The sequence below is a fragment of the Lingula anatina genome, chromosome 7 (genome assembly GCF_051362555.1).
Source record: "Lingula anatina isolate TDL-2025a chromosome 7, LinAna3.0, whole genome shotgun sequence".
Taxonomy (NCBI): Eukaryota; Metazoa; Brachiopoda; class Lingulata; order Lingulida; family Lingulidae; genus Lingula; species Lingula anatina.
This window is the reverse complement of record NC_141773.1, coordinates 22,827,448-22,855,390: the sequence shown is the minus strand read 5'-3', so window position 1 is coordinate 22,855,390 and position 27,943 is coordinate 22,827,448. Positions and strand designations below refer to the sequence as shown.

The window sequence follows — 27,943 nt, the reverse complement described above, 5'->3', positions numbered from 1 at the left end:
CATATTCTTTATTGTCACTTCCTAACTTAAGTACATTTTCTTCCTCTCTCTTCAACCTCCTACATTGCTCTCCCTACACCCTCCTACATCGTTTTCTCCGTTTACATTACATTCTCGCTTAAGTGCGACGAGGTCATGTCAACCAACTCAAGTTACTCTACATAACACTCCCCGCTCCTTATTCACTCGTGGCTGTCAATTACTAACATCACAAAGACGATATGTTAGTGTCAAATCGAGCATTGTTCTTATCTGTACCTGTTTTATTTCTATTTATTTATATTTTATTCTATTTTTTTTTACTTTTTGTCAAAAGACAAGTTTGATCGGACCCATAGGGGCGCGCTTGTTCTCCGGTCTCGTGATCCTTCGTCACCATGGGAACTTGTAATTGTTACTTGTCCTTTCAACCTTTCTATGGAGTACAACTTGAATCTAGAACATCATATGATTCAGTATTAAATGTGTCACTGTGAGTCTAACATTTCACTTTGGAGACTGTTTGATATACACGGTCCATATCATTTTCTCACAAATGTACTACCCTTTATGTTTACGTAAGCTAATAAAGGCGACGTTATTTTAGTGTTCAGATATATAGGCATCAACCCGAATGCCTGCGATCAACTTGTGTAATTCGAACTTTTCCTAATAGAACTGCGTCTGGTGTAAAAGTCGCATCAACCTCAGTCAGCATTCAATGCGTTGAAAAGGGTGCTCGGGAACGCGGAAGTAGGCAAACTTTTTAAGTAAACAATTTAGGTTTTGTCAAAGCTCTACTGTATTTTACTTGGCGTAGATACTTCGTGTACTTACAAGGTAAGAAAATTTGCTTAGCAGTTTTTGCTTTTCTAGCCAACCCTTAGTGTTGGAATATGCGTGCACTAGCGTCCATCTTCGCCAGATGTAGACGCACGGCACTGCTTTTAATTACTGCAGAAGTTAACTACCCCAAGGAAAGTACAGGAATACTCCAACGCCCAGGTAATGATTTTCAGAAATTTAGATCGGGAGGGGTTGTCACGCCCGTTGGTTTCCATCCTTACAGATTAATGAAAGGTTTCAGGCTTTTGTGGTTTATAATTTCAGCTGTATTGCAAAGTGCGCTGTTGAAATGGACGTCATTTGCAAGGTCCGTCATAGCTGGACATCGGGGAAGAAAGGCATACTAGTAATTTTGACAATCGTTGGGACAGCAAATGGTAAGATTTAGTGACCTCACATGAGAGTGCAAAGGGTATTTATGGCAAAAGGTGGAATGATTTCACTGCCTTAACAATTGAGACTTATATTTTTCGAAAGACTATACAATTTAGTCAACTTAAAAAAGCAGGACAATTCCTTTCACCCTTTAACAATTGAAGTTAAATTTATATACTTCCTTTTTCTCAACACTGAATCTGTAGACGAATGTAGTCATTTGTAAGCAGTCACGGATTTGTGCAGATATTGTATTCATCAGCTCACCAGTTGACTTCAAGTCTTGATACGTACTGCAGATGGTGTCATTTATTGAAATGGACCTTGTAGCTTTAGGTGCATCGTGCAGCTGGTCAGTGTCTGCGCCCTCGACGGTGTCTGTTATTCAAGGACGGTCTGTTGATCTGCCATGTTCATTTACTTTAAGTAATGGAGTCGTATCCGTTTATATAGTCACATGGACAACGTCCCGTCACAATATGTCAAAGACGTATATATATGGATCACCCAATTTAAACAACAACACATGGGGATACAGAGCCAGCCTAACTGGTCAGGCATCTCTGAGGCTGCGATCTGTAACACAACAGGACAGCGGGCTGTACACGTGTAAGATCCGTTTAATCAGAGAAACAGGTTGCTCATTAACTACAAGCAACAACGAGAAACAGGATTATACGAGCCTTGCTGTAATAGGTAGGTCGTACACTCATGCTTCATTCAGATTTTTCTGAAAGGCTAAACGTCCTCTTCACGTAGGTGAATCGCAACTCTCAAGCCATGACTTTTGGCCTAGATTGACATTAAAAAAGAAGCAGCTTGTCTGAATATTTACCAATACTTGATTTAGAGTCATCTATTTAATTGCTTAATGTATTGTAGCTCTGTTACAAATGTGATAATAATGACTCACATAATATGCTCAATACTAACTTTCTATTGAAGGAAGCAAAGTATTTTATAATGTTGTTCACACCAGTGTATTATCCAAAACGGGTCAATAAAAAGAAAATTTTAGTTTCGAATCACGCTGGTTTTGAAGATTGGAATCGGTGCAAAACATCATTGGCATTTTCCGCAAATGTCATTCTGGACTCGTTTGATACTTATATTAATTATACTGTGTGATACTGATCGTGCAGCCTCTGAAGTAGACATTCTATCAAAATGAATACATTGTATCTCCAGCACGTACCGTCCTTACCACATACGTACAGTGTCACTCGCAATTCTGTGCAAGAACATTTCCCATAATTTTGTATTTCAAATAAAGGACCCATATAATAAAATTAACCCCCCCCCCCCAAACCCAGCATCACTTGGTATGATGGTTTCAAAGAGTTAATTTGATTGGAAATACACAATGTATATGTAATTACTATTGCGCCTCAGTCAAACTTCTGTTTGATTTTCAATTTTTCGATCACCTTAATTCAGAAAAGAACTGTTGTTGATTAAGTCTAGCAATTTGTATTATGTGCTTCACAAAAACGTGAAAAATTAGTTAAACTCTTAGACTGCCAATTGCTTCATTGTTATAAAACCATTGAACCGTTATGTCCTTTGAAAATCCAATAGCATGTGTCATGCATAATTTATAGTAAGCGAAACTTTACATTTTATTCTTAAATATAATATATGCCTATATTTCATTAAAATGTATAAAGCTATGATTAGTACATTTATAATATCTTATTGGAAACATTTTCCATGAAATTCCAGTGCCACCATCTGCTCCAAGAATCACCACCTCACCATCCGGTGCAATCAACAGGGACGTCGTTGAGGGTAGAACAGCATATTTATACTGTGAGAATGTTGATGGTTCAGGTCAAGTGACGTACACATGGCGACAAGGAAGTCAGGTCTTATCGGGGTCAATGGAGAGTGGAAAATATAAGCTGACCATAACCAATATCAAACGTTATACTGCTACCTATACCTGTACTGTTAGAAATGGGGCTGGAGCAAACTCAGCTTCTTTTACATTTAATGTCATATGTGAGTATTTCTAAATGTGAAGAGGTTTGATTCCACCATTCACATGTATGTTGATAAATCATTGTTATAACTTGCCGCGGTATTCATGTTATTTTACATAAGGTGTACAGTTGCACCAGTATGATATATAATATGAACTGGATATATGAGGATGGAAAATAATTATATAACATAATCATTACATGAATATGTATCTTATTTACCAATGCAGCATGTTGCTTCCACTAAATGACATATTTTATATAAGAAACACGTATTCCAGTGCCACCCTCTGTTCCAAGAATCACCACTTCATCATCCGGTAGAGTCAACAGGAACGTCGTTGAGGATACAACAGCAAACCTGTATTGTGAAAATACCGGTGCTTCAGTTCCAGTGACCTACACATGGCGACGTGGAAGTCAGGTGTTGTCAAGCTCAACGAGGATTGGAAAATATATGCTGACTATAACCAACATTAAACGTGGTGCTAGCACCTTTACTTGTTCTGTAGCAAACACTGCTGGAACAAACTCAGCTACATTTACATTTAATGTCCTATGTGAGTATTTCTTACTGCAAATAGGTTTGGTTCCGTTATTTATTTGGATGATTTATTTTAAACCTGTTTTATCTAGTCGTAAAAAACAATAAAGATGTCAACCAAACGTCATCTGTTCATTGGATATTTGTGTATTCTTTATCTATGTCTTAAGTATTTCGGTATTCAGATCCATCTGGTGCAGCCTCGGCAGTTTCTCCACATGTTGTCAAGGTAACAGGACAGAGTGCAAGTCTCCAGTGCAGAGTATCCCAGCAAGGAAATCCAACTGTTACATTCAGGTGGACCAAAGACTCTGCCTCCACAGTGATAGCAACTAATACAGGAACTCTGCACAAGAGCAATCTTCAAGTATCTGATGAAGGGACATATCACTGTACTCCTGTTAATACTGCTGGAAGTGGAGCACCAGCTTCTATTGTGCTGACTGTTAATGGTAAGTGTTTATATAGAGTTTCAAATTGATTTTTTTCTAAACAATTTTACATCTAACTTACTGTATTTGAAAATTAACTGTTGGATAACTCTAAATAGGGTGATATAATTAAGTCTGCTATTTTGATGAATGAAACATTTTTATTGATGTTTCGATAAAGATGACATCATTAGGCCGATAGTTTAGACCTAAGTAGGTATGTACTTGGTATGTTTATGAGCCCCTCTAGGTAAAAATTAATGGACTCTGCACAATTGCCATCACTATGTCATCCTCAGTTCCACCCAGTATAACACCTGCTCTACCAAGAGCCAGAACAGTGACAGTAAGTCAAGATCTACGTCTGGAATGTACTGCCACTGCCAAACCTGCTGCTACTGTACAGTGGACATTGTCAACAGGCGCTGCGCTACCCAGTGCTGTATTTGAGACTGAAACCTCTTTCCTCGCCGTCAATGGTAAAATCACCACCAGCAAGAGCATATTAAAGTGGAAGTCTGGGAGTTCAGCTAGTACCAGGAAAAGTGCAGGAGATGTGGTTGGGGTGAAATGTAGAGCATACAATGGTGTTGGGAACCAAGCAGAGGGCTACTCTAGGATTGTTATACAATGTAAGCCTGACACATGATTTAGTTTATGTGCATGACTTCAGTAATTATGTATTATAGAATGTCCGGAAGTATTAATTAATACATAATGCATGTGCATTAAGCATCAATGTTAAGTACATATTTCTGATATGACACGATCAGAACGGTCAAACAATATTATCACAATAACAAGTAAGAAGTATCAGTGAGATGTATATACATGTATTATAAAGACATTTTATATAATTTTTTCAGACCCTCCTGGGGAACCACAATTAACCATAAGTTCACTTTCACCACAAATTAACACTATTGTCACACTGACATGCTCCGTAAAAAAACAATAAAAATACCAGCAAAATGTCATTCCTTCAATGGATATATGTGTATGCCTTCTGTATTCAGATCCATCTGGTCCAGCCTTGGCAGTTTCTCAACATGTTGTCACGGTAGCAGGACATAGTGCAAGTCTCCAGTGTAGAATTACCCAACAAGGAAACCCAACTGTTACATTCAGGTGGACCAAAGACTCTGCCTCCACAGTGATAGCAACTAATGCAGGAACCCTTTACAAGACCAGTCTTAAAGTATCTGATGATGGGACATATCACTGTACTCCAGTAAACACTGCTGGAAGTGGAGCACCAGCTTTTGTTGTGCTGACTGTTAATGGTGAGTAGAATGTTTTATCATAGATTCAAATCTATTCGCTATACCATTTTACATCTGCCTCACTGAATGTGAATATCAACTGCTGCATAACTCTCAGTAGGATATCATGGTCATGACTGGTACTTTTATTTAATTGGTTAGTAAAATTAGCAAAATAAATTTAATCAAAATCTGCATATGCACATGCAAACATTTTGTCTCCCACAGTCCCACCTAGAATAACCCCTGCTGTACCGAGTGTCATGACAGTGAGAGTAAGTCAAGATTTACGTCTGGAATGTACTGCCACTGCCAAACCTGCTGCTTCTCTGCAGTGGACTATGTCAACGGGCGCTGCACTACCCAGTACTGTATTTGAGACTGAAAACCCTCCCCCCACAGTCAATGGTAAAATCACCACCAGCAAAAGCATATTAAAGTGGAAGTCTGGGAGTTCAGCTAGTACCAGGAAAAGTGCAGGAAATGAGGTTGGGGTGAAATGTACAGCATACAATGGTGTTGGAAATCGAGCAGAGGACCACTCAAGGATTGTTATACAATGTAAGCCTGAGACATGATTTAAGCGATGAAGTTAACATGTGCATGACATCAGTAATTTTAGAATGTCAAGGAAACATTAATTAATGCATAATACATGTATGTGCATTAAGAATCAGTTTGTATTACCTGTACATACATGTCTGATATGTCAAGAACAGTAAGTTCAAACAACATTTACATAATAACAAGTTCGAACCTTTAATAAGATTTTATATGTGAAGTATCTGATATAATTTTTCAGACCCACCTGGGACGCCAAAGTTAACCATTAGTTCACTTTTGCCACAAATTAACACCACTGTCACCTTGACCTGCTCCGTGCCGCATGCCCAAAGAGGAAACCCAGCCACGTACACTTATACAGTGAAGAAAGGAAATACAGTGATTTCAACTTCTCACTCCAACATTTTCACTATGAGAGTCTATGACATCCGTGATGCCATAGGTTACGCCTGTGAAGTTCGAAACTCCGTGGGAGCTGGTTCCAGTCCGTCAAGAACTCAGACGATAGCAGTTGTTAATGGTACTTATACTATATCTGCAATAACATCTAATGGCGTTTTTATATCAATTTATTATTCATGGCCACGTGTAATGTATAATCACATTAAGGTCATTGCATATAGCGGGCTGGTATTATCAACAGTTGCCGCATTATATCAGAAAAGTGTGCTTTATTAAAAGTCCCTTATTCCATTATATTTAGGCAACATCGAAGATACCTTGTAAGTAGTGCTGGATTACATACAAAAAATGTATCGTACAGGGATTATTTTGGCTGTTAGCACGAATGAAACATCTGTTACTAATGTACATTCATGTTATTATTTCAGTTCCTGCATTTATTCACAATCCACTTGCCCCGCAGACAATCACTCCTCTCTACAGCGATCCCCATTTTAAGCTACAATGCATCTTCTCTGGAAACCCTATACCAACAGACGATACTCTGGTATGGAATAAAGATGGCGCTGGTATAGCTGATTTAACAAAGTACATTGTAACCACAGTCCAAGTCACCCAGTCATTTCCATATGGCATCAGCGTAGGGAAGAAAAGTATGATAACGTGGAACAAGAGCTTTGGTAATTTCTCTTGTGACAGTGTAGCTGAATATGATGGGAAATATCAATGTAGTGTGAACTCAGGGACACCAGAGCAAGACATGTCCAGTGAAGTTACAGTCAGAACAAAGTGTAAGTTTTTTAATCTCGGTATCGATTATAAAATGTACCACTTTTAAATACAGCTACTTTGTTTGAGTAACATTCCCTTTGAGCATTTCGAAATACTATAAGGCATTTTGAATAGTTTTCAATATTGTGATTTATTTCAGATCCTCCCAATCTGCGTGGTTTGAACAATGTACTAGTAGCTGCTGAACTCAGAGACACCAAAACCATTGTGTGCAATGTCTGTGCCTATCCACCACCAACATCATACACATGGTACTTTGGGAATGAGACCAACAGCCGTGGTTCTGGGCAGAACTTGACGATATCAGATATTCAGATTAATGATTTTGGTACCTATATCTGTAAAGTCATCAATGAAGTTGGAGAGGAGAGCATAGATTTTGAGCTGAAACCTGACGGTGAGTGTGTATATATATTACTTATTCTTACTATTGCTTTAGGAACATTGTTTTATTAAGATCGTGATGTCGTTTTGGGGATTTGACTACTTCTGATAGTTTTTCATATAAATGGACGTGTTAAGCAAGTGCCAGTTTCAGATTATATATATATATATATATATATATATATATATATATATACCGGCAATATTACATCGCCTATGGTATCATAGAAGTACGTTAGTGACCAAAATATTTAACACAAGTTGCTTTTATTACGAAACAGATTAGTTGCATAATTTATTGCTGTGTCATTTTATGGGCCTTCTGGCTGATACTATTCAGTAAACAGATATTAACATAGGAAATTTTCACAGGTCCTCCGGAGCCTCCAGTTGCCATGACAGCTACAGAGGTAACATCAAGAACCATCACAGTGAAGTGGGTGCCAGGCTATGATGGCGGTTATCCTCAGTCATTTGTAGTGAGATATAAAAAGATGACAGAAGATGACACAGCATACCAAAGTTTGGAAGACATTCCACAAGGCAACAGACAAGAACTGTCCGCCATCTTACAGAACCTAAACGCTTCAACTCCGTACAGGATTAGTATCCAGGCTAAGAACACGCGACCACAGCTGCCTAATGCTAGTAGAAGGATAGAGGGTGATTTTACAACAGCAGGTATGTACCCGTGTCTGCATAATGATAGGCATGCCTACGTAGTAGTGACTAAGCGACGACAAAATTATGCATTTTAACATGTCGTGCAACGATAAGTGAAACTCGACAACTGATTGAGATATTTTAAATTACCCCATCGTATACAGTATACTGCGTCTTACTGTTAAATCAGTGCATTATTTTATGTCTTCTGAGAATGTCGATGGAATTTTTCTTTGGTGACAACATTATTTTGAGGTGAGGGAATATGGAGGATTGTAAATAAGTCAATGCACTTTACACTGCAATTCAACTTTGACTTGGTTTGCAGATCTCCCCAGTGTGGTCATTCAGTCGGTTGTGTACAGTGAGGAATATTTGACCGTTGTGTGGGAACTTCAGAAGGGAAATCCTATCAATTATACAGTTCAGTATAGAAGAGCAGGTGACGCAGTTTTCATGGATCTAGCAACTGACATCCCAGCCTCACAGAACAATGTAACTGTGGCCATTTCACTGAAAGAAGGCAATTATGAATTCAGGATCATTGCACATGAAGGGGAATCTGTTCCTTTTGAAACTCAGCTGGAGCCTAGAATGTTTGAGCTTCGGACAGAAAACACAGGTATTTGATCCCGTAATATCCATGTGCCAATTTGTTACCATTGTATGTTACTGATGTGTGATTACGTTTAAATTGTGACTTTGATGAAATATTTTTTAAATGCAATCAAAATAGACCCTATGTATAAAATCCATGTGCAGATGCACTTTTGATACAAAGTTAATCGAGTTAATACATCGTATCAAATAATTAAAAACGCCGTTTAAGTTCTTTGAATTCATGTTCATCCTTGAAAGGTTTTGTTGTTCAGATTGTTAGCTCTCATTTCAGTGTCTGTAGCAGTGGGCGTCACAGTCGCTGTATTCATTCTTGCCATTTCTTCTACGGTCGTCACTTTTTTCTTCAAACGGAGGCGACGGAAGAAAACAGGTATATACTTTATATAACTAAGAATATTTTTCACTTGAAACAAGGAACCAAATATTATTAAACGTGTTACGATCGACATAATTAAGATTCGGATGGTAATTAAATATTTACACAGTGGTTGAAAATGTGCTTTAAAGTACCCATTAAACTATAAACGTGTTACGGTGCTACAATTCAGATAACGAACTCACAGAAGAGGACGTAACAGAAATAAGTGAGGTACGTATCAAGGTAATGCTAATAGATAAGTCACCTAGCCGTGCATTTTTTACATTAAAGGTACACAAAGGAGGATTTGGGCGCTAAAATAAATATTTAAAAAATTATCAATAAAAAGGCGTTCCCTGTACTTAGAATACGTTTTATATCTGTATTGTGTGCATTGTAGTTTTCTAACCTATTACTAGACTGACAATTCCGTCTAATTGATATTGATAATTACAAAACAAGACTGAGAATAATTAAAGGTCCACCTATACTCTAGATGCTTCAACTGTAGTTTGGATTGCAGGGTAGATTATGAGAATTATTTAGGTCACTTAACATGGATATTTTCATTACCCATCTCTCCCAACAGATTCCGCGTGTTCGAGAAGGGGCATATGAAACACCTCAGAAGAATATCGAGGTGACATCAGTTTATACGAGTTTACACAAGGATAAGAAAACGGTAGTAGTTTTAACTTGATATGGGTTTCAATTTATTTTTAATATGAGGGGAAAATATACTGTACAGTAGTTTTAACTCGGTAGATATAGTTTTAACTCAGTAGATATAGGTTTCAAATTATTTTTAATATGAGGAAAAAATATACTGTACAATAGTTTTAACTCGGTAGATATAGTTTTAACTCAGTAGATATAGGTTTCAAATTATTTTTAATATGAGAAAAAAATATACTGTACAATAGTTTTAACTCGGTAGATATAGTTTTAACTCAGTAGATATAAGTTTCAAATTATATTTAATATGAGAAAAAAATATACTGTACAATAGTTTTAACTCGGTAGATATAGTTTTAGCTCAGTAGATATAGGTTTCAATTTATTTTTAATACGAGGGAAAAAATATACTGTACATTAAGTCGATTAACATGGATCTTTACATGTACCCATCTCTCCCAACAGATTTCGCGTGTTCAAGAAGGGGAATATGAAAAACCTCAGAAGAAAATCGAGGAGACGTCAGTTTACACGAGTTTACACAAGGGAAAGAAAACGGTAAAGCAATTCATACAGTAGTATAAAACTTTTAAGTATATTAAAATACACCGGTAGTTGCGATGTAGGTTTCAATTTTTTTCTTAAAAGCGAGGAATAAAAAACAATATACTGTTCATGTAGCATGTAATAGGACACAATACAGGTACCTAAGAGAACATGTTAATAAACATGCGTGACGCATGCCATTTAAGGTCGATGCTGTAACGACATATCCAGTAGCACAGCCATGTGACTCTGAGATTCCAAGGAAATACGTCAGGCTCATTGGTAAGATCGGCAATGGAGCCTCCGGACGGAATCTTAAGGGGGAATTTTATGATTTGCACGGTAAACGAGTGTGGACACCAGTTGCAGTGAAGACAGTTAAAGGTGATTTTTGTTTCTTTTATTTTAAACAAGTAACTTAACGTAGTAATGTAAAAAAAGGCTGTAGACCTGCACACAACTAAGTGCGGGTGCGAAGAGACCTCAGTGCACATATTATACTTACCACCAGATAACGTGGTACAGAGTACTTGCTCTACACAATAAATATTTCCCACTCACGAGGTTATTATATAATTTGTCTATAACAAACAGTTTCACGTCCGTTTTACATCGAGTCTCATTTGAGAATACGTAAATGTAACTTTACGGGGTATCACAAACTGGTTACGGCTGACCTTCGGGCACTGAAGTATAAGGTAAGTGTTAATATCTTTTCAGTGTATCTTTATAGTGCAACCAACATAAATGGTACTCCTTTTAAGAATAGCATGTATTGCTTATTTTAAGAATAATCTGTATTTCTCATTTCAAAACGTTTACTGATGCGATCGATTGCCTTAGATCTTGAAGATGCAGCCATTGTAAAATATCTGCTGGATGAACTAAAAGTGATGCAAGCACTGCGTCCTCACCCAAATGTAATATCTCTACTTGGTTCCTGCACAGGCGAAGGTGGTAGGTTTCTACATTCAATACTGCCGTGATAATTCCTAGTACTGTTATGATTGATTGTCACTAAATTCCTCTTTCATATATAGGAGAGTCATATTTAACCATCGTGAAATCAAAACAGTGGTCTTTAAATCGTTAATTTAGAGTTTCAGTAAGCTGAATAACATGTTTGATTCACCATTCAATGTAGAGTTATGTACAACATATTTATGGGCTCGTAATAGTCGAGCGAGTAATGGTGAAATATTGTATAACCAGTGTAAAAAGTTTGATTTATTTTGTCATTTAGGTTTACCAATGATTATCCTGGAATACCTCCCAAACGGAAATCTACAGTCGTTTCTACGAAATGTCAGATCTCGAAATAAGGCAGTGTATGACAATTTATTTGGCACCGGCTCTTCCCTGACATCGCGTGATCTGATGGGTTTTGCCTTGGATGTAGCCAATGGGATGGCGTACCTTTCTTCTTTGTCCGTTAGTATTGATAATAATTTATTGGTTAGATTGCAAGCCAGTGATTTAAAACATACATAAATGTTAACAGCAAATAAGGCAGCGTTTCGCAACTAATTATATCCCTATATTGTAGGTTTTGGGACAATATCCTCTATAACACATTCTCTGCTTTGAACCTGGTGATAGCAAGACCTTTTGAAACAATACTGAGGGTTTTGTTCCTAACAATTCATTTGTCACTGACACTCATGCTGTTGAGCACGCACCATGTTGTTTATTTATTTACCTTCTCTTAGATTCTGCACAGAGACCTGGCCGCAAGAAACGTATTGCTGGCCGACGGCAGAAAGTGTAAGATTGCTGGCTTTGGTTTTGCCACAAACGACATCGAAAACCACCCGTATGACAGGAAGTCGCAGGTATTCCATCATGTTTTGCAGAAAACTTACGCCGCCTTTGTTGAAAATATGTTTATGTACCCAAATGTTCAAAAGCACAACGAAGCTCTGTTTTTGCTCAAAGGTAAATAAGATAAAGTATATATGATTGTATATTTTTGTGGGATTTTCTTTAAGACAAAAACATATTCTGTGTACCCACATGTTTGTCACTGTTCTATTAAATCTTTCTTTAGGGCCGTTTACCAGTTCGCTGGATGTCTCCCGAAGCTCTTTTTGACAACAAATTTACCACGCAGTCTGATGTCTGGGCGTATGGTGTACTGCTATGGGAGATTGTCACGATGGGTAGGAGTCCAAGTTTTCTTAGTTAATAGTTTTAAGTAGATATAAACGCATCTTCTACTTCTATTAACCGTGATAAGATTATCATAAAGTCTTCTTAATCCAGGATCCAAACCGTACTCCGGTATGTCAGCCAAGAAAGTGATGAAAGCCTTAACTGAGGGATACCGGATGCCACAACCACCACATTGTTCACCTGACATGTGAGTTTATGTCTGTGGACAACCAACGTGAACAACGCACAACAAATGAAACACGGTGCTTAAAACATAAAGTTATTTGCACATCAAAGCCACACAATGTTTGTTCATTTATTAGATGTGTGATGCTTTCAGTGTGGGTGTAATTAACAGAGGAAATTAAGGAAATGCAAATCGCTTGTATGGATCCAAGAAGAGACTATATAGGTACCGTTGTACTGAATTTTGTACAATTATTCTGATAGCGGTATGAAGAAAATATATGTACATCATGATTTGATAATTCCAGGTATAATATCATGCTATCATGTTGGGAGGAGAAACCAACCGCACGCCCTTCATTTGATGAAATAACAAACTCCTGGAAGGGTTTACTAGATTACGAAGTCCTGGCCTTCGAAAAGACTGAAAAGGTTACAGTTTGAAGAGAAGAGGACATTGGTAAATATTAAACGGTTGAAATGCAGTCCAGATGACAGTGTGCTGATCAGTAACTCCAATTCCTGTATAACGGCCATGGCTCTCAAATCAAGTGTCAGTGGTCGCGAAAGAGATCATCTCACCATTACACAAGACGATCGAGCGTATATCTTATTAGTTTAATTTGTAGTATTATGTTTGTATAATTAGAAACGAAATAAAAAGGAAAAATGAAAAAAGGTATATATAAACGTGTAAATATATTGACAATGATATTCCATAAAAAAACGTTTTATTTTTGTACGACGATACTGATGTAACCACATCATGTGATATTGAGTTTTTATATTTCTTTTTTATTCTGTGGTGGGTAGTTAAATACAACGACAGGACTATTTGGGTCTGTATTCACTGTGGACTTTTCATGACCAAATTACACTTTTTTTAAATCCCAATTCTTAAGGTGTGTAAGATAGAATCATGTCACCTGAACATCTTAATGTTTTTGGTAGTTAGAGCGAACTAATACCAAGTATTAAGGGATGTTTTCAATTGTAATGAATTCGGGTAACTTCAATTATAAAGCAAAAGTAAAGAACAGTTTGGATTTTATTGCTCCAAAGGACTCTACTAACCATATATAAAATTACCTCAATATACCTTACTACAAGTATTACTTCGTTATGTTTTAGATTTAAGAAAGCAACATTAAATGGATTTCACCACTTTACGTCAGGGACTTACTGGACACCACACCATCGACACTACAGGCAGAAATATCTATTCACCAATTGGCAGACATAAAGGCATACTAAAGGCAATATATGGATATGGATATTCGATATTTGGTACTGCCTTTTAATAAAGTAAAATAGGCGTTAAAACTCTGAAATTAAAAACACCAAAGAGTTGGATACTTTTAAAAAATTGTTTTTAAAAAATCAAAAGAAAAAATTTATGTATACAATTATGATTATAATAATAAATATATATTATATATAATAATAAATATATAATTACAATTATAATTGTATACATAATAAATTATGTATCTTTAAGATTTTTACTAACATATTCTAACATATTGTCTTTTTGCTTTATTCATATAATTATTATTACGTTTAATTTGATTCAATTTTACTTCATTATTGGTTTATTAAATGAAATTATTCATCTTTTATTCATTAACACAATATTTTATTCTAACCTCTCAGATGCTCATGTGTAAGATAAGTGTATACACTTAACATGTTTTACCCTCTTTGAATAAAAATGATTATTATTTTTTATTATTATTATTTGTATGTGTTTCATCCTGTGTATCGTATGTATACAGGATACTTTAATTAACCCTTCCACAAAGAAATTGGCTGGATTACCCGTGTTGTCCGTCTTAGATCAAGGAGATTCTAGATCTAGGAGATTCTAGATCTCTCAACCAGGAAAAAAGAAAACCAGTTAGTATGGTAAATATCTGGAGACATCACCGCCGTTGTGTTACGGTTTTGACGACATATAACACCGACGCTCGAAATAGTGTTATTAAGGTTTTATTTGTGTATTAAAACGAAATTGCTTTTGTCAGTTACGACATACCTGTAACAGGATAAATAAAGGGTACTCTGGATTAACTATAAGTAAAGTAAATTGCCTTCGTTTTATCAGCTGAATATTCACCAGGGATGTAATGTGACCGGGTAGTAGTCGCTATAGATAGTGGAATTGCGTTAGATGTGACATATAGTGTTCTTGCATTCCACGGTAATTAATTTTTTGTTTTATTTTGTTTTTTCAAGCTCCATTATTCCGTTATTTAATTTTATATCAGTTGTTCAATGGAAATAACAATTTGCAACTACTCTTCTGCAATGCTTTGAATTCTATTTTAGATAAATAAATGTTTTATTCTAGAATACAGTGATGGAATGGTAGTGAAGTTCAATTTTCAACTCATTAATGAGAGCACTGTTTTCAGAATCATAAATTTGTTATCAATTTAAATACTGATGGTTGACGCTTGTTTTCGATCGATGAGAAAATACAGTTTCATGCAGTTGCCATAAGTAAGGTGCCACGTGACAACGGCGTGTAACATACATGATTTACGCAGCAGGTCTATCAATGACGTCAGATGTTCTAGAAAACTCTACTTTGTCTCCATCTTCAGAATTGTAAAAAGCCGAGACTTCAGTCTTCCCAGGTCGGTTATAGACAATGTACCCGAAGAAACCAAGAAGACCCATAATAACGATGGACAGGAGAGCTATGCCCACAGTGTACCCAGTCGTCAGGCCTTGTGCTGGAGAGAATGTGATGAATATTAGCAGACCGTGGAATATACATTACAAAAAAATTGAGGCCACTTTTTGTAAGAGCTCTTTTGTAAGAATAACGTCAATTAAAACCCAACTTGATCAATCAGATCACGTGAAGCCGAAATATACCCTGGGGAAAACATAACGACTTAAATCAACAGAACAAATCAACAAAATGACTGTATTACCTCTAGCTGCAACGCGAACAACATGTTCCTCATGTCCGGGGGGTGTTGACGAGGAGGTATTCGTGCGTGATGTCGTGGAGGATGTAGCAACCGTAGGGAAAACTGAAACGTGGAAATATACTGAATTCTGCGTCTTGGAAGATAAACGGTAGACAGGCATGTAAAGAAATATAACCAATGTAACTGTGAGGATGTCTGTAGTCCGTGCGCCATAATTTTCTGGATATTCTGCATCCATATCAGAAAATGCAGTGTGCATATGAGGTGAAATGAGGCCGTTCACTTACATGAAGCAAATACGGTAATTATTTTATCAAAAACCATCACGAAAACATGCTACCTACTTTTAGACGTTTTGCAAATATAACCCCTGCTTTCGTCACACGTTACTTCATTCCACAGTCCTGACGTAGGCAGAAACTCGGCACATCTCTCCTTGTCACCAGTAGCGCTCGGTTTGGCCGGAGACCAGTTGGTGTAGTTGACAACCGTACCATCCTCCCACTGATAATGTTCTAAAATACAATAATACCATAACATGAGAATAGTGATCGTTATTCACGGGCACACTGTAGGGAATTCAATTTTAAAATCATGACACGTAACCATTATATTACACGTACTGCTACTTTATTGATTATAGTGTCCAAATGCAACTTTCGTGGCTACCATTCTGGCTAAAGACAGATACAGTTAAAACTTGCCTTTTCTTCTTTTAATGAGACCAATCCACAAATTTCTTGACGCCACTTCTTCGTTCAACAGTTCGAGTATAAAACTGGTCTCGTTGTCGCTAGTAAAAGACGCTAGATAACTGCCTATTTTGTAGCACTCGAAGCTAGCTTCTCCCCAGTCCAAGTAGGCATTGGTGTCGTAATAGAAACAGGCTGACCCATGGTCTATCCACTGTCCCTGGTCCGGACACCAGCCTGTGGTGGGCAGTGTGGTGACCGGCGGTAGGGCTGAAGTAAAGCAGAGTATATCAGAACGGTGTGACAAAAAAATTGGGTCATTGAAACAGAGAGTCAAACCTCCATTTAATAATACAAGTAAGGGTAAGCCTGACGTAAGAGGGTCAAAATCTGGGGCGAGGCTTACCTGTGGAAATTAATGGATAAAGGACCATCTACCAGGGGGGCTCTCTGTCACGTCACACCGGTGTGACAGGAATGGTAGTCCCAGGAATGGAAGTCCGGGGTCCTATATGGTTAGCACTGGCTAGGGTTAGTCGAAGTATTGGGGTTATATTAGTATATTGGACGAATGTCACTTGTACAAATTAATTGGGAACGGACTACGATTCCTATGGGACTACCATTCCTGTCCGACCTGTTTTAATTCATCTATTTATTCATTCATATGTACATGGAACTACGCGCACGTACAGAAACTACACCTAAGGCAGCACCATGGGTCTTCTTTATCTCCCTCTACGTGTGATATAGGGGGCGCTATAAGTACCTTGTGTCATGTACCTTTGCATCTATTTAACACGAGCTCTGTGATACTTACATCTGTAAGTGATGATTTTTATTTTTTTTAATTCATTTATTTTAATAAATTAGACTAGGATACAATTTAATAACATCAAAACGTGGTCGCTTAAAGCTGCCTCCGCCTACCAGAAGTTGTCATGCAGACAAAAGGGAGCTTTGTCCCACAATCCCTTGTGTTCCATGTCCCGTCATGTTTCATCACGCCGCACACTTCTGCCTTCTCTGACTTGGGTTCTTCCTTGGCCCAGTGTGTGAAGATTAGAGGCCATTCCATTGTCCATTTGAAGCCATGCTGAGAGTATAAAAATGGCGAAATTAGTGTTTTCGAGAAGTAACAAATCAATACAGACAGAGAGCCGTAACTTAATAGTTCATTTAAATTGCAAAAACAGTTATGTTACAGTTACTTTTCATAAAAGAAACCTTCATCCTTAAGCAACACGAATACAATTCATACAAAAATCACCATGTATGTTGCAATATAATTGGAGTATACAGTAATAATGTAAAAAATACAAATCTACTTACAGATCTCGAGCCTTTCAGCCCCAACCACACTGGTGACCCGTCAGAGTGTCTCAAGAAAGTGATCAGATGTGCCTCTTCCAAAAACCCTGTTACAAATGTTAAATAAGCGCCCTCTTCAGCACAAATCTGATGTGCGTCTGCCCACGTCTGCGCGTCTTGGTGCAGTTTATAGCACGTCACGCCATCTAGGCTCGAGTAGCCCATGTTACAGTTAGATTGAGTGGACACAGGCTGGGTCGTCCACGGGGTTTTGATTGCAGGATCTAAAGAAGCAATCAACAATGTGTATATATATGATCATCAAACACTTTGTTAATTTCAGATAGTTGTTTGGCATACCAGTTCCCAAGCTATCTAAACCAAATGTTTAGGCCATATGACACTCCTAACTTTTATACGCAGTACAGTAATATTTAATGAAATATGTACACTTCTTGCCAAACGCCATATAGGATATTTGCTGATAATATTAACATAATTACTCTGAAGAACTAAAATCCACTGCCTGTATTTCTATACATTTACCTTTCCAAGTTTGACAAATATACCCCGCAGTTAACGAACACTTCACTTCAGCCCACTTTCCGATACTCTTTTCGGCTGATCTTATAAGGACGCAATCTTCGCCATTAAACTGAAGAAAAATTAGACATGTGGTTTACAAAAACAGAGTTTTTTTCTACAGTACAAAAGATGGCGATGGTTTTTACCGTATCAAAGATGATGTGATATTTATAATTATGATAGATAGTTATTATAATGTGCGACACTACAAATTAAAAAGTAAAATATTAAGAAAACTCGCACCTGCCAAGAAGGCGACGGTTCGTTTACATCCCAGTTTTCATACTGCAGTTCTTCATTCGTCAGCCACTGAAGAAAATGTGTTCTGTAGTAGTCGCTTAGACCAATCCAACAATCCGCTACTTTAAACTGTAGCTTGCTGGTAATGAATGCTGTAACATACAAACTATATAGAAATGATCTTGGTATATAATGTGGCTTAATCGGAACCGTGCTTCACTGTTTATTCTTAAATAATTAAAATAGAAAAAAATCCAAATACTTCGCATTGCAGCATGCCCGTCTCTACACAATAATGATTAAGGTTAGGTGAATAGGCGTCTATTATTATATTTTATGTTATGAGTTAGCTTCCCCCCTCCGATACAATGTTACTCTAGCTGTTAACAGTCCAAAAAAGGCGTTTCAGTAACAAAACGCCTACCCTGTTCTAGTGGATTTGTAATACTGGCCAGTGTATACTGCCTCCCCAGCGCGGCACAGGCGGTGGCTGCCCCCGTCCAGTTCTTACGCTCTTCCTGGGCCTCGCCAAATAACTGATAACACCTGTTGCCTATGATATCATGAGGCCATAAGTTAAGCATTGGAGCAAATACAAAATGTTTGTGAATGTATTTTGTTGTTTGTGACAAAGAGTTTTAGTCTCATAAGTACATATAGTATTATCCAAAATGAAGCCCTTTTGTTTTTTTAACATAGCTTTAAAGAGACTAGCTGTGGTTATTGCACTATATGTTCGTGACATTTTGCAATATCAAGAAGCAACGATTCATTTGATATAGTGCCTTACTGATATACAACCTTACCAATGCCATCAAATCCCTTTGGGCAGTATCCTTCCATAGACGGGGTGGTAGGTACACTTACAGTGGTTTTACTCAGTTTGTGCTTCTTGCAAATAAATGGTAATGTTGCCGCACAATTGTCGTCATTAAACGTACCTAGGACAAGCATGTATATTTATAACCTGAATAAATATCTCATTAACACCAATTCTTACAGAACTATAATGATAGGCACAAGTATATGAAAATCGAAAATATAAAATCCTGTCGAGATATAATCTAGAAATAAAGAATCTATGCAGATATAGTTCGTAAAACATTGGGGAAAAAGAGGAGCAAATTATGTTGGTAGATATCGTAAAATAGATATTTCATTGCCTCTTGCGTTGTGATAAAGTTATCGTTGAGTCTCTTATAGAAAATATTCACTCTTTTACACCATCGGTACATGTTCTTTCTAACCGATATAATATAATATAATATAATATAATATAATATAATATAATATAATATAATATAAAGAGTTTCACGCACCTGGCTGTGTTCTGTCATTCCCTGTGTACATGTTCACACACCTCTCTAGACCGTACCTGGAGTTGGGTTCGCCTTGGGCCCAGTTTATGTAGTTAACGAGAGTGCCATCTGTCCATCTATCCAGACAATTATGCCATTTAATTTAAGTCTATTAAACCAGTTATGTGACAATTTATTCATTTACATAATTATTCTGTCCTTCATTTCTTTGTTTATTTCATAAAGCAAAGGCGGCCCACCAGAGATTGGACACAATGTACTCGTAAATCCAAATTATTGGACAGACCACTTATGAAGTAGTTTGTTTGTCTGTACGGGCGATGTAAACACTTTTCATTTAATCCTTTAAAATATCTACTCGCTTTCATGTGAACGACATGGAAATCTTTCATTTTCAGATAAAAGGGGTACCAAGGAACAAACCCCACCTGTATCCCTGAAGGTCAAGGTTATTGGCACCAATCCATGACTTGATATTATCAGTCTTGCTGACCAGTGTTGTGACAAAGTCGGCCTCTCCTGGAGTATGGATACTAACAAGGTCACCAGCGTTCTCCATACACCATTGTTTGGCACTGAACCATGATTTCCTGTGTGTGGAGCCCCACCCCTCACTGATATAGTAACAGTGGTCCCCGTAGGAGTGCCAAGAGTCACCACATGTACCGTCATCTACAAAAAAAGTTTCATTTCTTATTGATTTTATTGGAAAATGTTTTTTTCTCATTGATTTTCATATTGATTTCAAAAGTTCATTCCGACAGTCAGATTATAGGCCCAATGCTATCGCAATCCCTCCGATAAAATTAAAGACCAGTCATGGAAATGGAATATTTCTAACTTAAGTTAATGTTCAGAAACTAATCAATACAAAATTAACGAGATCTTCAAAGTGCAATTTAAGATCACTATCTTCAAAGAAAATGGATCAATTCTACTTATTATAAGTAACAGTTTGTTAAGAATTTGAGCATCATTTTCCTTTTCTTTGTCATTTATTTACTAATGATTCAATCAACCAATAACAAAAAGTCTGTCTTTTTGACTTGCTTTTTAACCCTCACTAAATTTGAGCAAATATTGAAAAGCAAATTCAGAAACCATTTGTAAGCTCACCAATCCCCGCCGGTGTGGTGGTACTAGGCACAGGTGTGGCATCCAATGACGCTCTACATACCCAGCTCCTTGCGCCTGCGCAGTTGTCATCCCGCCATTTGCCAGTGTTGGCATACATACCGACACAGCGTTCCTTGCCGTTATGGTTGTCTGGTTGGCCGACATCCCAGTTGGAGAAGTCGAAAGGTGTGCCATCAGACCAGACATGAGAGACGTTAGCTTTGGAAGTAAAAAGTAAGATGTAGGACTCGTTTTCGATAACAATATATTATGTTTATATGAAAAATGACTTTTAAATTAATTCTCCGTTATACCGTTGTATGTAAATGCCTGGTATTCACTTATTCTGTTAAGAAAATTATTTCATTAATATAATCCAGAATGTTGATTTGTTAATAACACATAAAACACAATCGTTTTATTTTGATAAAAAAAATGGGCTGTATTTTGTTGGCACTGTGGCGATACGTACTTTTATTAACATCAGTGTCATATAGCCCGATCCAGAGCGGTTCATTGCTGTCTATGCCATAACTACAAAATGAGATGTTGACATACTTATCAACCTGTGAAGAGTGTACCCACTCCCCCCTCCCCCACCCACCCCCCTCTCACACACACACACCGATACACACACATTTAAAACATGCAAAATGGTTTCTGGAAAACTGCACATCAATGTTAATCCTTACATTACAAGAGTAATATCTAAGCCAAAATGGAACATTAAGACGAAAGTGGGACATCAAAGATACGTATATCCGGTAAACCACCTATAGAGGCCAGCCTTCCCAACAATGGTACCAAACCAGGCACTTTCTTCGGAACTGTGAAAACTTGCCAAGTCCCCTCCCTGCGACCTACAGAAACTGCGGGCTGATTGCCAGGTTTTCTGGTCTTTGCTGGTTTTAAAGAATGGCTTTTAATGGAAAGAGAAAAACAGCATGTTTTGCAGCAAAAAGGACACTCGAGTAAATACATTAAAGGTATACATTCACAAATGTGGACGTGTACATTAACCGGACAAAAATACATGGTGCAATATACAAATAAGTTTCATTTGTCGGAAACTATAGAAAATTAACTGAAATTTATCAACCAATATTTCATTAAAACTTTATTCAAAACGCATAGCTAATATTCAACACATGCATGACATAATGTATACGCCTCTACTATGCGTATTTCGAATAATGCACTCACACATAAAATTAAGACCAATAATAATAGTTTAATAGTTAACACATCACTGCAGTGTAAAAGCGGTGTTCTTTGATCGGAACCCTGCGTAATAAGTAAAAACCTAATTGGTATCATCTCAACTAGTCAGATTACAGATTTATGAAAAAGTATGTATATATTAAACAACAATTTACCTTATAACACAATCCATTATATAGGTACCAGCCCGACCTGCAAGCTGGGGCGGGCGTCGTCGTCGGAAGTACTGGAAGGGTAAGATTTCAGGAATAATATTTGGCTCAGTTTCACTACATTATCACGTTATCCATATCTACGGCATGCCTAATACCTTAACTTTTGGGTTTTGCGTAACTAAGTCAACAAAAATGTTACATTGACCAAACTAATGGCTGCCGTATGTATCAGAAAAAATGCTACGTTTCGCCCCTTTGTAGTTTCAGTCAGCCAGACAAACAGATCAGAGTCAAGTCAAGGTACACATACTTTTCCGCGTTTTACACACATGGCTGAGAGGGTAGGTGCAGGTAGAAAGTTGCCATTTCCCCGTCCCTGGGTGCATATCTATGCAGTCCTTGCCCCTGTCACTGCCGGGCTGCCCCGTGGCCCAATTGGCAAAGTTGAACGGAGTACCGTCATACCAGTTGAATGTTCCTGAAAGCGTATTCAGGGTAAAGGGCTGAGTAAAGAAAATGTTGGCAAATGTGAACATCAAAACAGAGAGCCTATTCATTACATGAATCTGGAAAATTACAGGTGTAGAGCTGTTTGCTGTCGTTTCTGATTCCATCAGTATGTACTATTGTCTCTAAAGCAACCGTGTGTCCTTATGAACAATGCAATTGGCCTGATATTCCTTACAATCGTATTCCAGCAAGTTACGAGGAGTAGTAATAATAATAATAAATTGATTGATCGAACCACTAACCATTCGGTTTCCTATAAAGTCCTGTCCAAAAGGGGCGATTATCGACCAGAGATTGTTGAAACAGTTTCACCAAGAAATCTGCCTCGTGCTGGCTGGTCACGGACACCAGGGTGGCCCCTCTCAGATAACACTGCATAATGGCGCTGTACCAGTCATTATAGTGGTTCTTAGTGGACAGGTGGTAGCAGTGGGAGCCGTGGGGATACCAATCGCCGTCAGGACAGGTGCCCGGGGGGTCAGGGACGGTCACCGGGGGTTTGGCTGGAACGGGTGTCAAATAGTCAGAGTAAGAAGAGCGTGAGTACTGAATCAGTACAGTTTGCAAAAAAAATCTCTAAAATATACTAATACTTTTATACTATTTAAAAGATACAAAAACCAAGTAAAGGGTTCCTTCAAGTGGTGGATTAATGTACTTGTTTGGAAAAATGTCACAATGATTATAGAAATAGCTATTTTTACCATAACTGGTGTTTTTTACATATTCCTCGAGGTTAAAAACTACAATCCGTCGCCTTTTTTTAATTCTATGGAAATATTGTGATAAGAACATCGTTTGCCTACCTGATGTTCTCTTACATATTCCTTGAAATTTAAGACTACAATCAGTGGCCTTCCAATGTCCATCCGCCATTAACATAACGCACCTGGCGGTTCCATTCCTAGGAGGTTCGGAAGCTGCCCAGTTTACATAGTCCACTGGCCACTCATCCTCCCAGTAGTACTGCGACTAAGAACAGAATAAAATATAACCATTATATACAATGTGCAAAACGGAAAAAATTGGAATGAAGCACTCGATTGTAAAAATCTTATAGTTTCCATAGACTAAACGTGTCGCCTACAAGTCGTGACGTTTCTACTGTTCATCCAGGATTGACTCAGAGTATTCACTTATTTATTTATTTAATTATTTATTCATTTATTTATTTATTTATTTATTGGTAAACAGACAGATCAGTGTTATATACAGATATCAACAGACACTATGTAAAACAAACAAAAATATTTTTGTAAAATGGAAATAGTGTCATTACCCCAGTCCTCGTTAATCCTATCCACATAGACTGCTTGTTAAGTTCTTGAACTTTCAGAGTGAGAAACGTTTGTTCAAATCCATCTAGAACAGACACGAGGTGGTCCTGCTGACGGCGACACGTAGCATTGGCCTCCTCCCACGTCATGGCGGCCGTTACCTGGTAACAAGCATCACCAAAAGACTCGTAACCAAGGGGACAGGGTGACGGGGACTGAGAGGGTTGTGGAGTCGGATAACTGGCATCTGAAATCAAAAAGCGCACAGTTTTGTTATTTTATTTATATGAGGTAACGACTAGGAGTCCTATCATAGATGTTTTTCTCTAGTTATTTATACATTGCATTTAAGGTCAACTTTAATGTAAATATGATGTTTATTTTGCGTAAACCGTTACATTTAGATATGCATATATATACATATGTATTTATACATAAACACACACTGGACAATAGAAGTGTCACCCCCTGAATCAGAGTAATCAAAGTTATAATGCCCAGTCTACTTATAATGTGACTAATGAGTATGAAACCGCTGTACCATGGAATTGTATTGTTGGTATTTTTGTGAAATTTGATGTTTTTAATAAAATGATACCAGGAGCATATCATTCCACGGTCGTTTATCTCCCCCAAAGTATTGGTTCAGAAGGGGTGACACTTCTATTGTCCAGTGTGTGTACATGTTAATCTTTAGGTCAAATAAAACTAAATTGTAATTTTTCAAAAGACAAATATACCAATTAACAGACTGAAACTGGGCATCGGCTTTTGATTAATCATCAACACGGATATGTATACGTTTACCTTTCCATGTCTGACAGACGTAGCCCATCTTGATGACACACGGCCTGTCTTGCCATTTCCCCGCTGATATACCCCGCGTAGACACACTAACACACGGCTCCTAGGCAGGGATTGAATTTATAGGAATATGTAAGTTTTTTATCCACGCAGTTCAGGCCCCAGTTTCACAAAAAAACTTAAGTCATTTCTCTGATTTAGCTGATTATGATTTCCAAGAGAGTGCTGTTACACTGCTCCTGATAGGGTATTGTGCCCATGTAACTTTGGTAATTAAGTTCTTAGCCAGGGAACCTGACTTAGGTTTTTTTTTTTTTTTTTTTTTTTTTTTTTTTTTTTTTTTTTTTTGAAACCGGGGCAAGGAGTGTTCGCTTTTTGTAATATACACGTAATACACCGAAAAGTGGAAATCATGAGAACATGTGCTTTTGAGAAAGTCAATAATAACACTTCTTTCACTGCTTTAAATCTGAAAAATTAAATAATTGGGTCACATTACTTCACTTGTGGTCCCTAGCCCACCATTTGGTTCACCAAAGCCCCAGTTTACATAGTCTACATTGGTGTTGTCTATCCATTGAAATTTACGAAAGCGTAGTTTATGGAGACCGATCCAAAAATCCACCATTTTGCCTTTCAACAATGTGGTCAGGAAAGCTGAATAAGAGCACGCCGTGTATGTAATCTTATAGGAGAGGTTTAGTCTTCTTTTCAAATGTTTACCCCAAATTTAAAGTCTTTAAGTACTAGGGACTATATGCTTTACAAATCCATACGAATATGACAATCTAGTCAACTTGTATCTTTGCCATTGCCTGTCAGCCGGAGAACACCTTATAAGAGCAGCAAGTGGCGTATTTATACGGATTAAGCAGAATAAAAGCCCTTAATACTGTACTGTTCTAGCAATATGATTTGATTTCAAATACATGATTATTTAATTTTGATTAAAACTGTCACTGTCAATATCGTTGTCAATGTACTTCTACAGAAAAAAAATTTAAAAAATTAATATATTGACGAAATCACTTTTTATTCGTATGTGTACTGTATACTGTTATGTTTGCCGTTTGACAGTATTTTAAACACTATACCTGCTTCCAAAGGATTAGAAACACTGGCCAGAGTAAATGAACTATTCATGGCAGAGCATGTATCTCTGGCATCACCCCATGTCTTTAACTGGGTAGAATCCACACTGTCTCCTATTACCAGGTAACATTTGTTCCCTAAAATGTGACCATATTTACTTATAATGCCCTTTCAAACAGACACGACATATGTAGTCTTTGACCAAGGAAATAAAGTATTTTTTAAATTAAAATTCAAATTCAGATGGCCTTGTAATGAAATTTAAGACACAGGCGACTGCTGTAAATATACTGCAGAAACACGAAAAAAGCAGATAAGTCAAGGTATTTCAACTCCTCAGATTATGTCATTGCAATCAAAAGTCTACATATTTCGTTATACTTACCATATCCTCGGAACCCAGGAGGACAGTTCCCTGTGATGACAGGTGTTGGTGGTAACGTCACTGTGGTTCGACTGTCTTTGTGCTTCTTACAGATATACCGGTTAGGTTTTCCACAACTTTCATCCAGCCAATGGCCTTCGTGAACGACAAAATTAATTCCATTCACAGATATAATTTACACGGATTTTATGAATATAGGGGTCATTATGGACACCATTTACTTTAAAGTCGTTTTGCAACAAGTAACAATACAAATGTGTTGTATTGACCTAATCAATCTGGCATAATTATACCTTAGTGCTTACACGCATGATAATAAAACTATCGAGTATCACCTGATTTCACGCTAAACTCCACACATTTCTGCCCTCCAAAGTAGTCATTTGGCTCCGTTTTTGCCCAAGATATGAAATCTGTAACAGATCCATCGGACCATCTACAAAAAGATGTTATATATGTCAGCTAAAGGGACAGTGTCACATTTATTCAAAACATGGGAAGCAGCTGGATTCTTATACTTGACATAACAATGTATGCGTGTAAGAACTGGTGAAATTATAGATGTACCCTTTGCTGTGATATATTTTTTAATGTTAAACCCATGGATAACCTACTTGTAGCTTTCCAGATCCAATTCATTCAGCCCAATCCAGAAGGTATCAGCATTCATCATTCTTGCCGCCTGAAAGATAGGATATGAACACACTTATCAACGTAGTAGCCTATCCAAACCATCTAGAACAGAACTAAAATACATTTAATGCACTCTGGCAGTATACATTCATCGACACAGAGACCGACGGAACACAAACTCTTTTCATTTGAATTGCTATAACGAAACAATGAAATATGAATACATCAGAATAAAGAAAAAGGTGACGACACCCATGTTAATTTTCAACGTGGGGGCCAAAGGGCGTCTACATGTATCTCTGACAGTCCAAAGACTATTTCACTGTGGGCAGCTCCCCTCCCCCCCCCTTCAAGAACTAAACCATCTTCACCTGTTGAAGTATGAAGCTGTTCTCCATGACGTCATGAATGCTGGCGAGTTCCCCCGCCTGCTTCATACAGTACTCTCTGGCGTCATGCCACGTCATAGAGGCTCCGGAGGTGTACCCCTGGGTTATATAGTAGCAGTATTCTCTGAAGGCCACCCACTCTGGGTCTGAGCCGCACTGGGGCGCTGTAAGTTATTATTATTGTTGTTGTTTTTGTTGTTGTTGTTGTTGTTTTTTTTTTTTTTTTTTTTTTTTGTTATTGTTCGACTAATATATGCAAGGTGGATATGAATCGAATATCGGACAAGAGATTAAAGCATGACAACATGAATATATCTGCTATAAGTTAATAATACGGTTGCATGATCACAAGATCCATGATGCCTTATATCTACCTGTAAAGTACTTCACGGTATTAAGTTTTTGGCCAAATTTTATATCATGCAAACATAACACAGTAAGTCAACTTACCAGGTGTTGGTACAATTGTTGTACCTGTGGTATATATCGGTTCTCCTAAAACAGAAAAAAG

At 37.5% G+C, this 27,943-nt stretch overlaps 2 protein-coding genes across 6 annotated transcripts in view; one reads left to right on the top strand and one right to left on the bottom strand.

Annotated features, from left to right (window-relative positions):
• The first annotated feature begins 683 nt into the window (after window positions 1-683).
• Window positions 684-14,504, top strand: LOC106158086 (uncharacterized). Of its 5 annotated transcripts, XM_087018038.1 has the most exons (26): window positions 684-984; window positions 1,090-1,202; window positions 1,531-1,896; window positions 2,923-3,201; window positions 3,464-3,742; window positions 3,912-4,178; window positions 4,457-4,789; window positions 5,174-5,440; window positions 5,648-5,980; window positions 6,222-6,503; window positions 6,814-7,176; window positions 7,317-7,574; window positions 7,934-8,242; window positions 8,553-8,846; window positions 9,117-9,215; window positions 9,394-9,434; window positions 9,793-9,885; window positions 10,344-10,436; window positions 10,631-10,808; window positions 11,268-11,381; window positions 11,668-11,855; window positions 12,134-12,256; window positions 12,472-12,583; window positions 12,687-12,783; window positions 13,070-13,221; window positions 13,893-14,504. In XM_087018038.1, exons 2-25 carry the CDS (start codon window positions 1,115-1,117, stop codon window positions 13,203-13,205), a joined length of 4,992 nt encoding a protein of 1,663 aa, XP_086874164.1. In that variant the 5' UTR covers window positions 684-984; window positions 1,090-1,114; the 3' UTR covers window positions 13,206-13,221; window positions 13,893-14,504. The 5 variants fall into 5 exon arrangements, with proteins under 5 accessions (XP_086874164.1, XP_086874162.1, XP_086874165.1 ...); XM_087018036.1 differs by lacking the exon at window positions 13,893-14,504 and having other exon boundaries at window positions 686-984; window positions 13,070-13,688; XM_087018037.1 differs by lacking the exon at window positions 13,893-14,504 and having other exon boundaries at window positions 692-819; window positions 13,070-13,688.
• A 230-nt stretch (window positions 14,505-14,734) lies between these two features.
• Window positions 14,735-27,943, bottom strand: part of LOC106165422 (lymphocyte antigen 75) — a 24,687-nt gene continuing 11,478 nt past the window's right edge. Inside the window, exons 28-55 of the mRNA XM_087018112.1 lie at window positions 27,883-27,927; window positions 27,415-27,596; window positions 27,025-27,092; window positions 26,746-26,846; window positions 26,411-26,545; window positions 26,028-26,162; window positions 25,433-25,590; window positions 24,937-25,036; window positions 24,132-24,376; window positions 23,659-23,824; window positions 23,095-23,355; window positions 22,653-22,820; window positions 22,343-22,413; window positions 21,740-21,885; window positions 21,439-21,500; window positions 20,967-21,185; window positions 20,279-20,522; window positions 19,851-19,966; window positions 19,338-19,472; window positions 18,956-19,084; window positions 18,535-18,683; window positions 18,253-18,361; window positions 17,728-17,990; window positions 17,326-17,491; window positions 16,408-16,665; window positions 16,048-16,218; window positions 15,704-15,805; window positions 14,735-15,499 (exon numbers count right to left, since the gene is read on the bottom strand). Coding sequence (XP_086874238.1) covers window positions 15,303-15,499; window positions 15,704-15,805; window positions 16,048-16,218; window positions 16,408-16,665; window positions 17,326-17,491; window positions 17,728-17,990; window positions 18,253-18,361; window positions 18,535-18,683; window positions 18,956-19,084; window positions 19,338-19,472; window positions 19,851-19,966; window positions 20,279-20,522; window positions 20,967-21,185; window positions 21,439-21,500; window positions 21,740-21,885; window positions 22,343-22,413; window positions 22,653-22,820; window positions 23,095-23,355; window positions 23,659-23,824; window positions 24,132-24,376; window positions 24,937-25,036; window positions 25,433-25,590; window positions 26,028-26,162; window positions 26,411-26,545; window positions 26,746-26,846; window positions 27,025-27,092; window positions 27,415-27,596; window positions 27,883-27,927 — 4,301 coding nt within the window. The 3' untranslated portion in view covers window positions 14,735-15,302. The remainder of the gene's footprint in view (window positions 15,500-15,703; window positions 15,806-16,047; window positions 16,219-16,407; window positions 16,666-17,325; window positions 17,492-17,727; window positions 17,991-18,252; window positions 18,362-18,534; window positions 18,684-18,955; window positions 19,085-19,337; window positions 19,473-19,850; window positions 19,967-20,278; window positions 20,523-20,966; window positions 21,186-21,438; window positions 21,501-21,739; window positions 21,886-22,342; window positions 22,414-22,652; window positions 22,821-23,094; window positions 23,356-23,658; window positions 23,825-24,131; window positions 24,377-24,936; window positions 25,037-25,432; window positions 25,591-26,027; window positions 26,163-26,410; window positions 26,546-26,745; window positions 26,847-27,024; window positions 27,093-27,414; window positions 27,597-27,882; window positions 27,928-27,943) is intronic.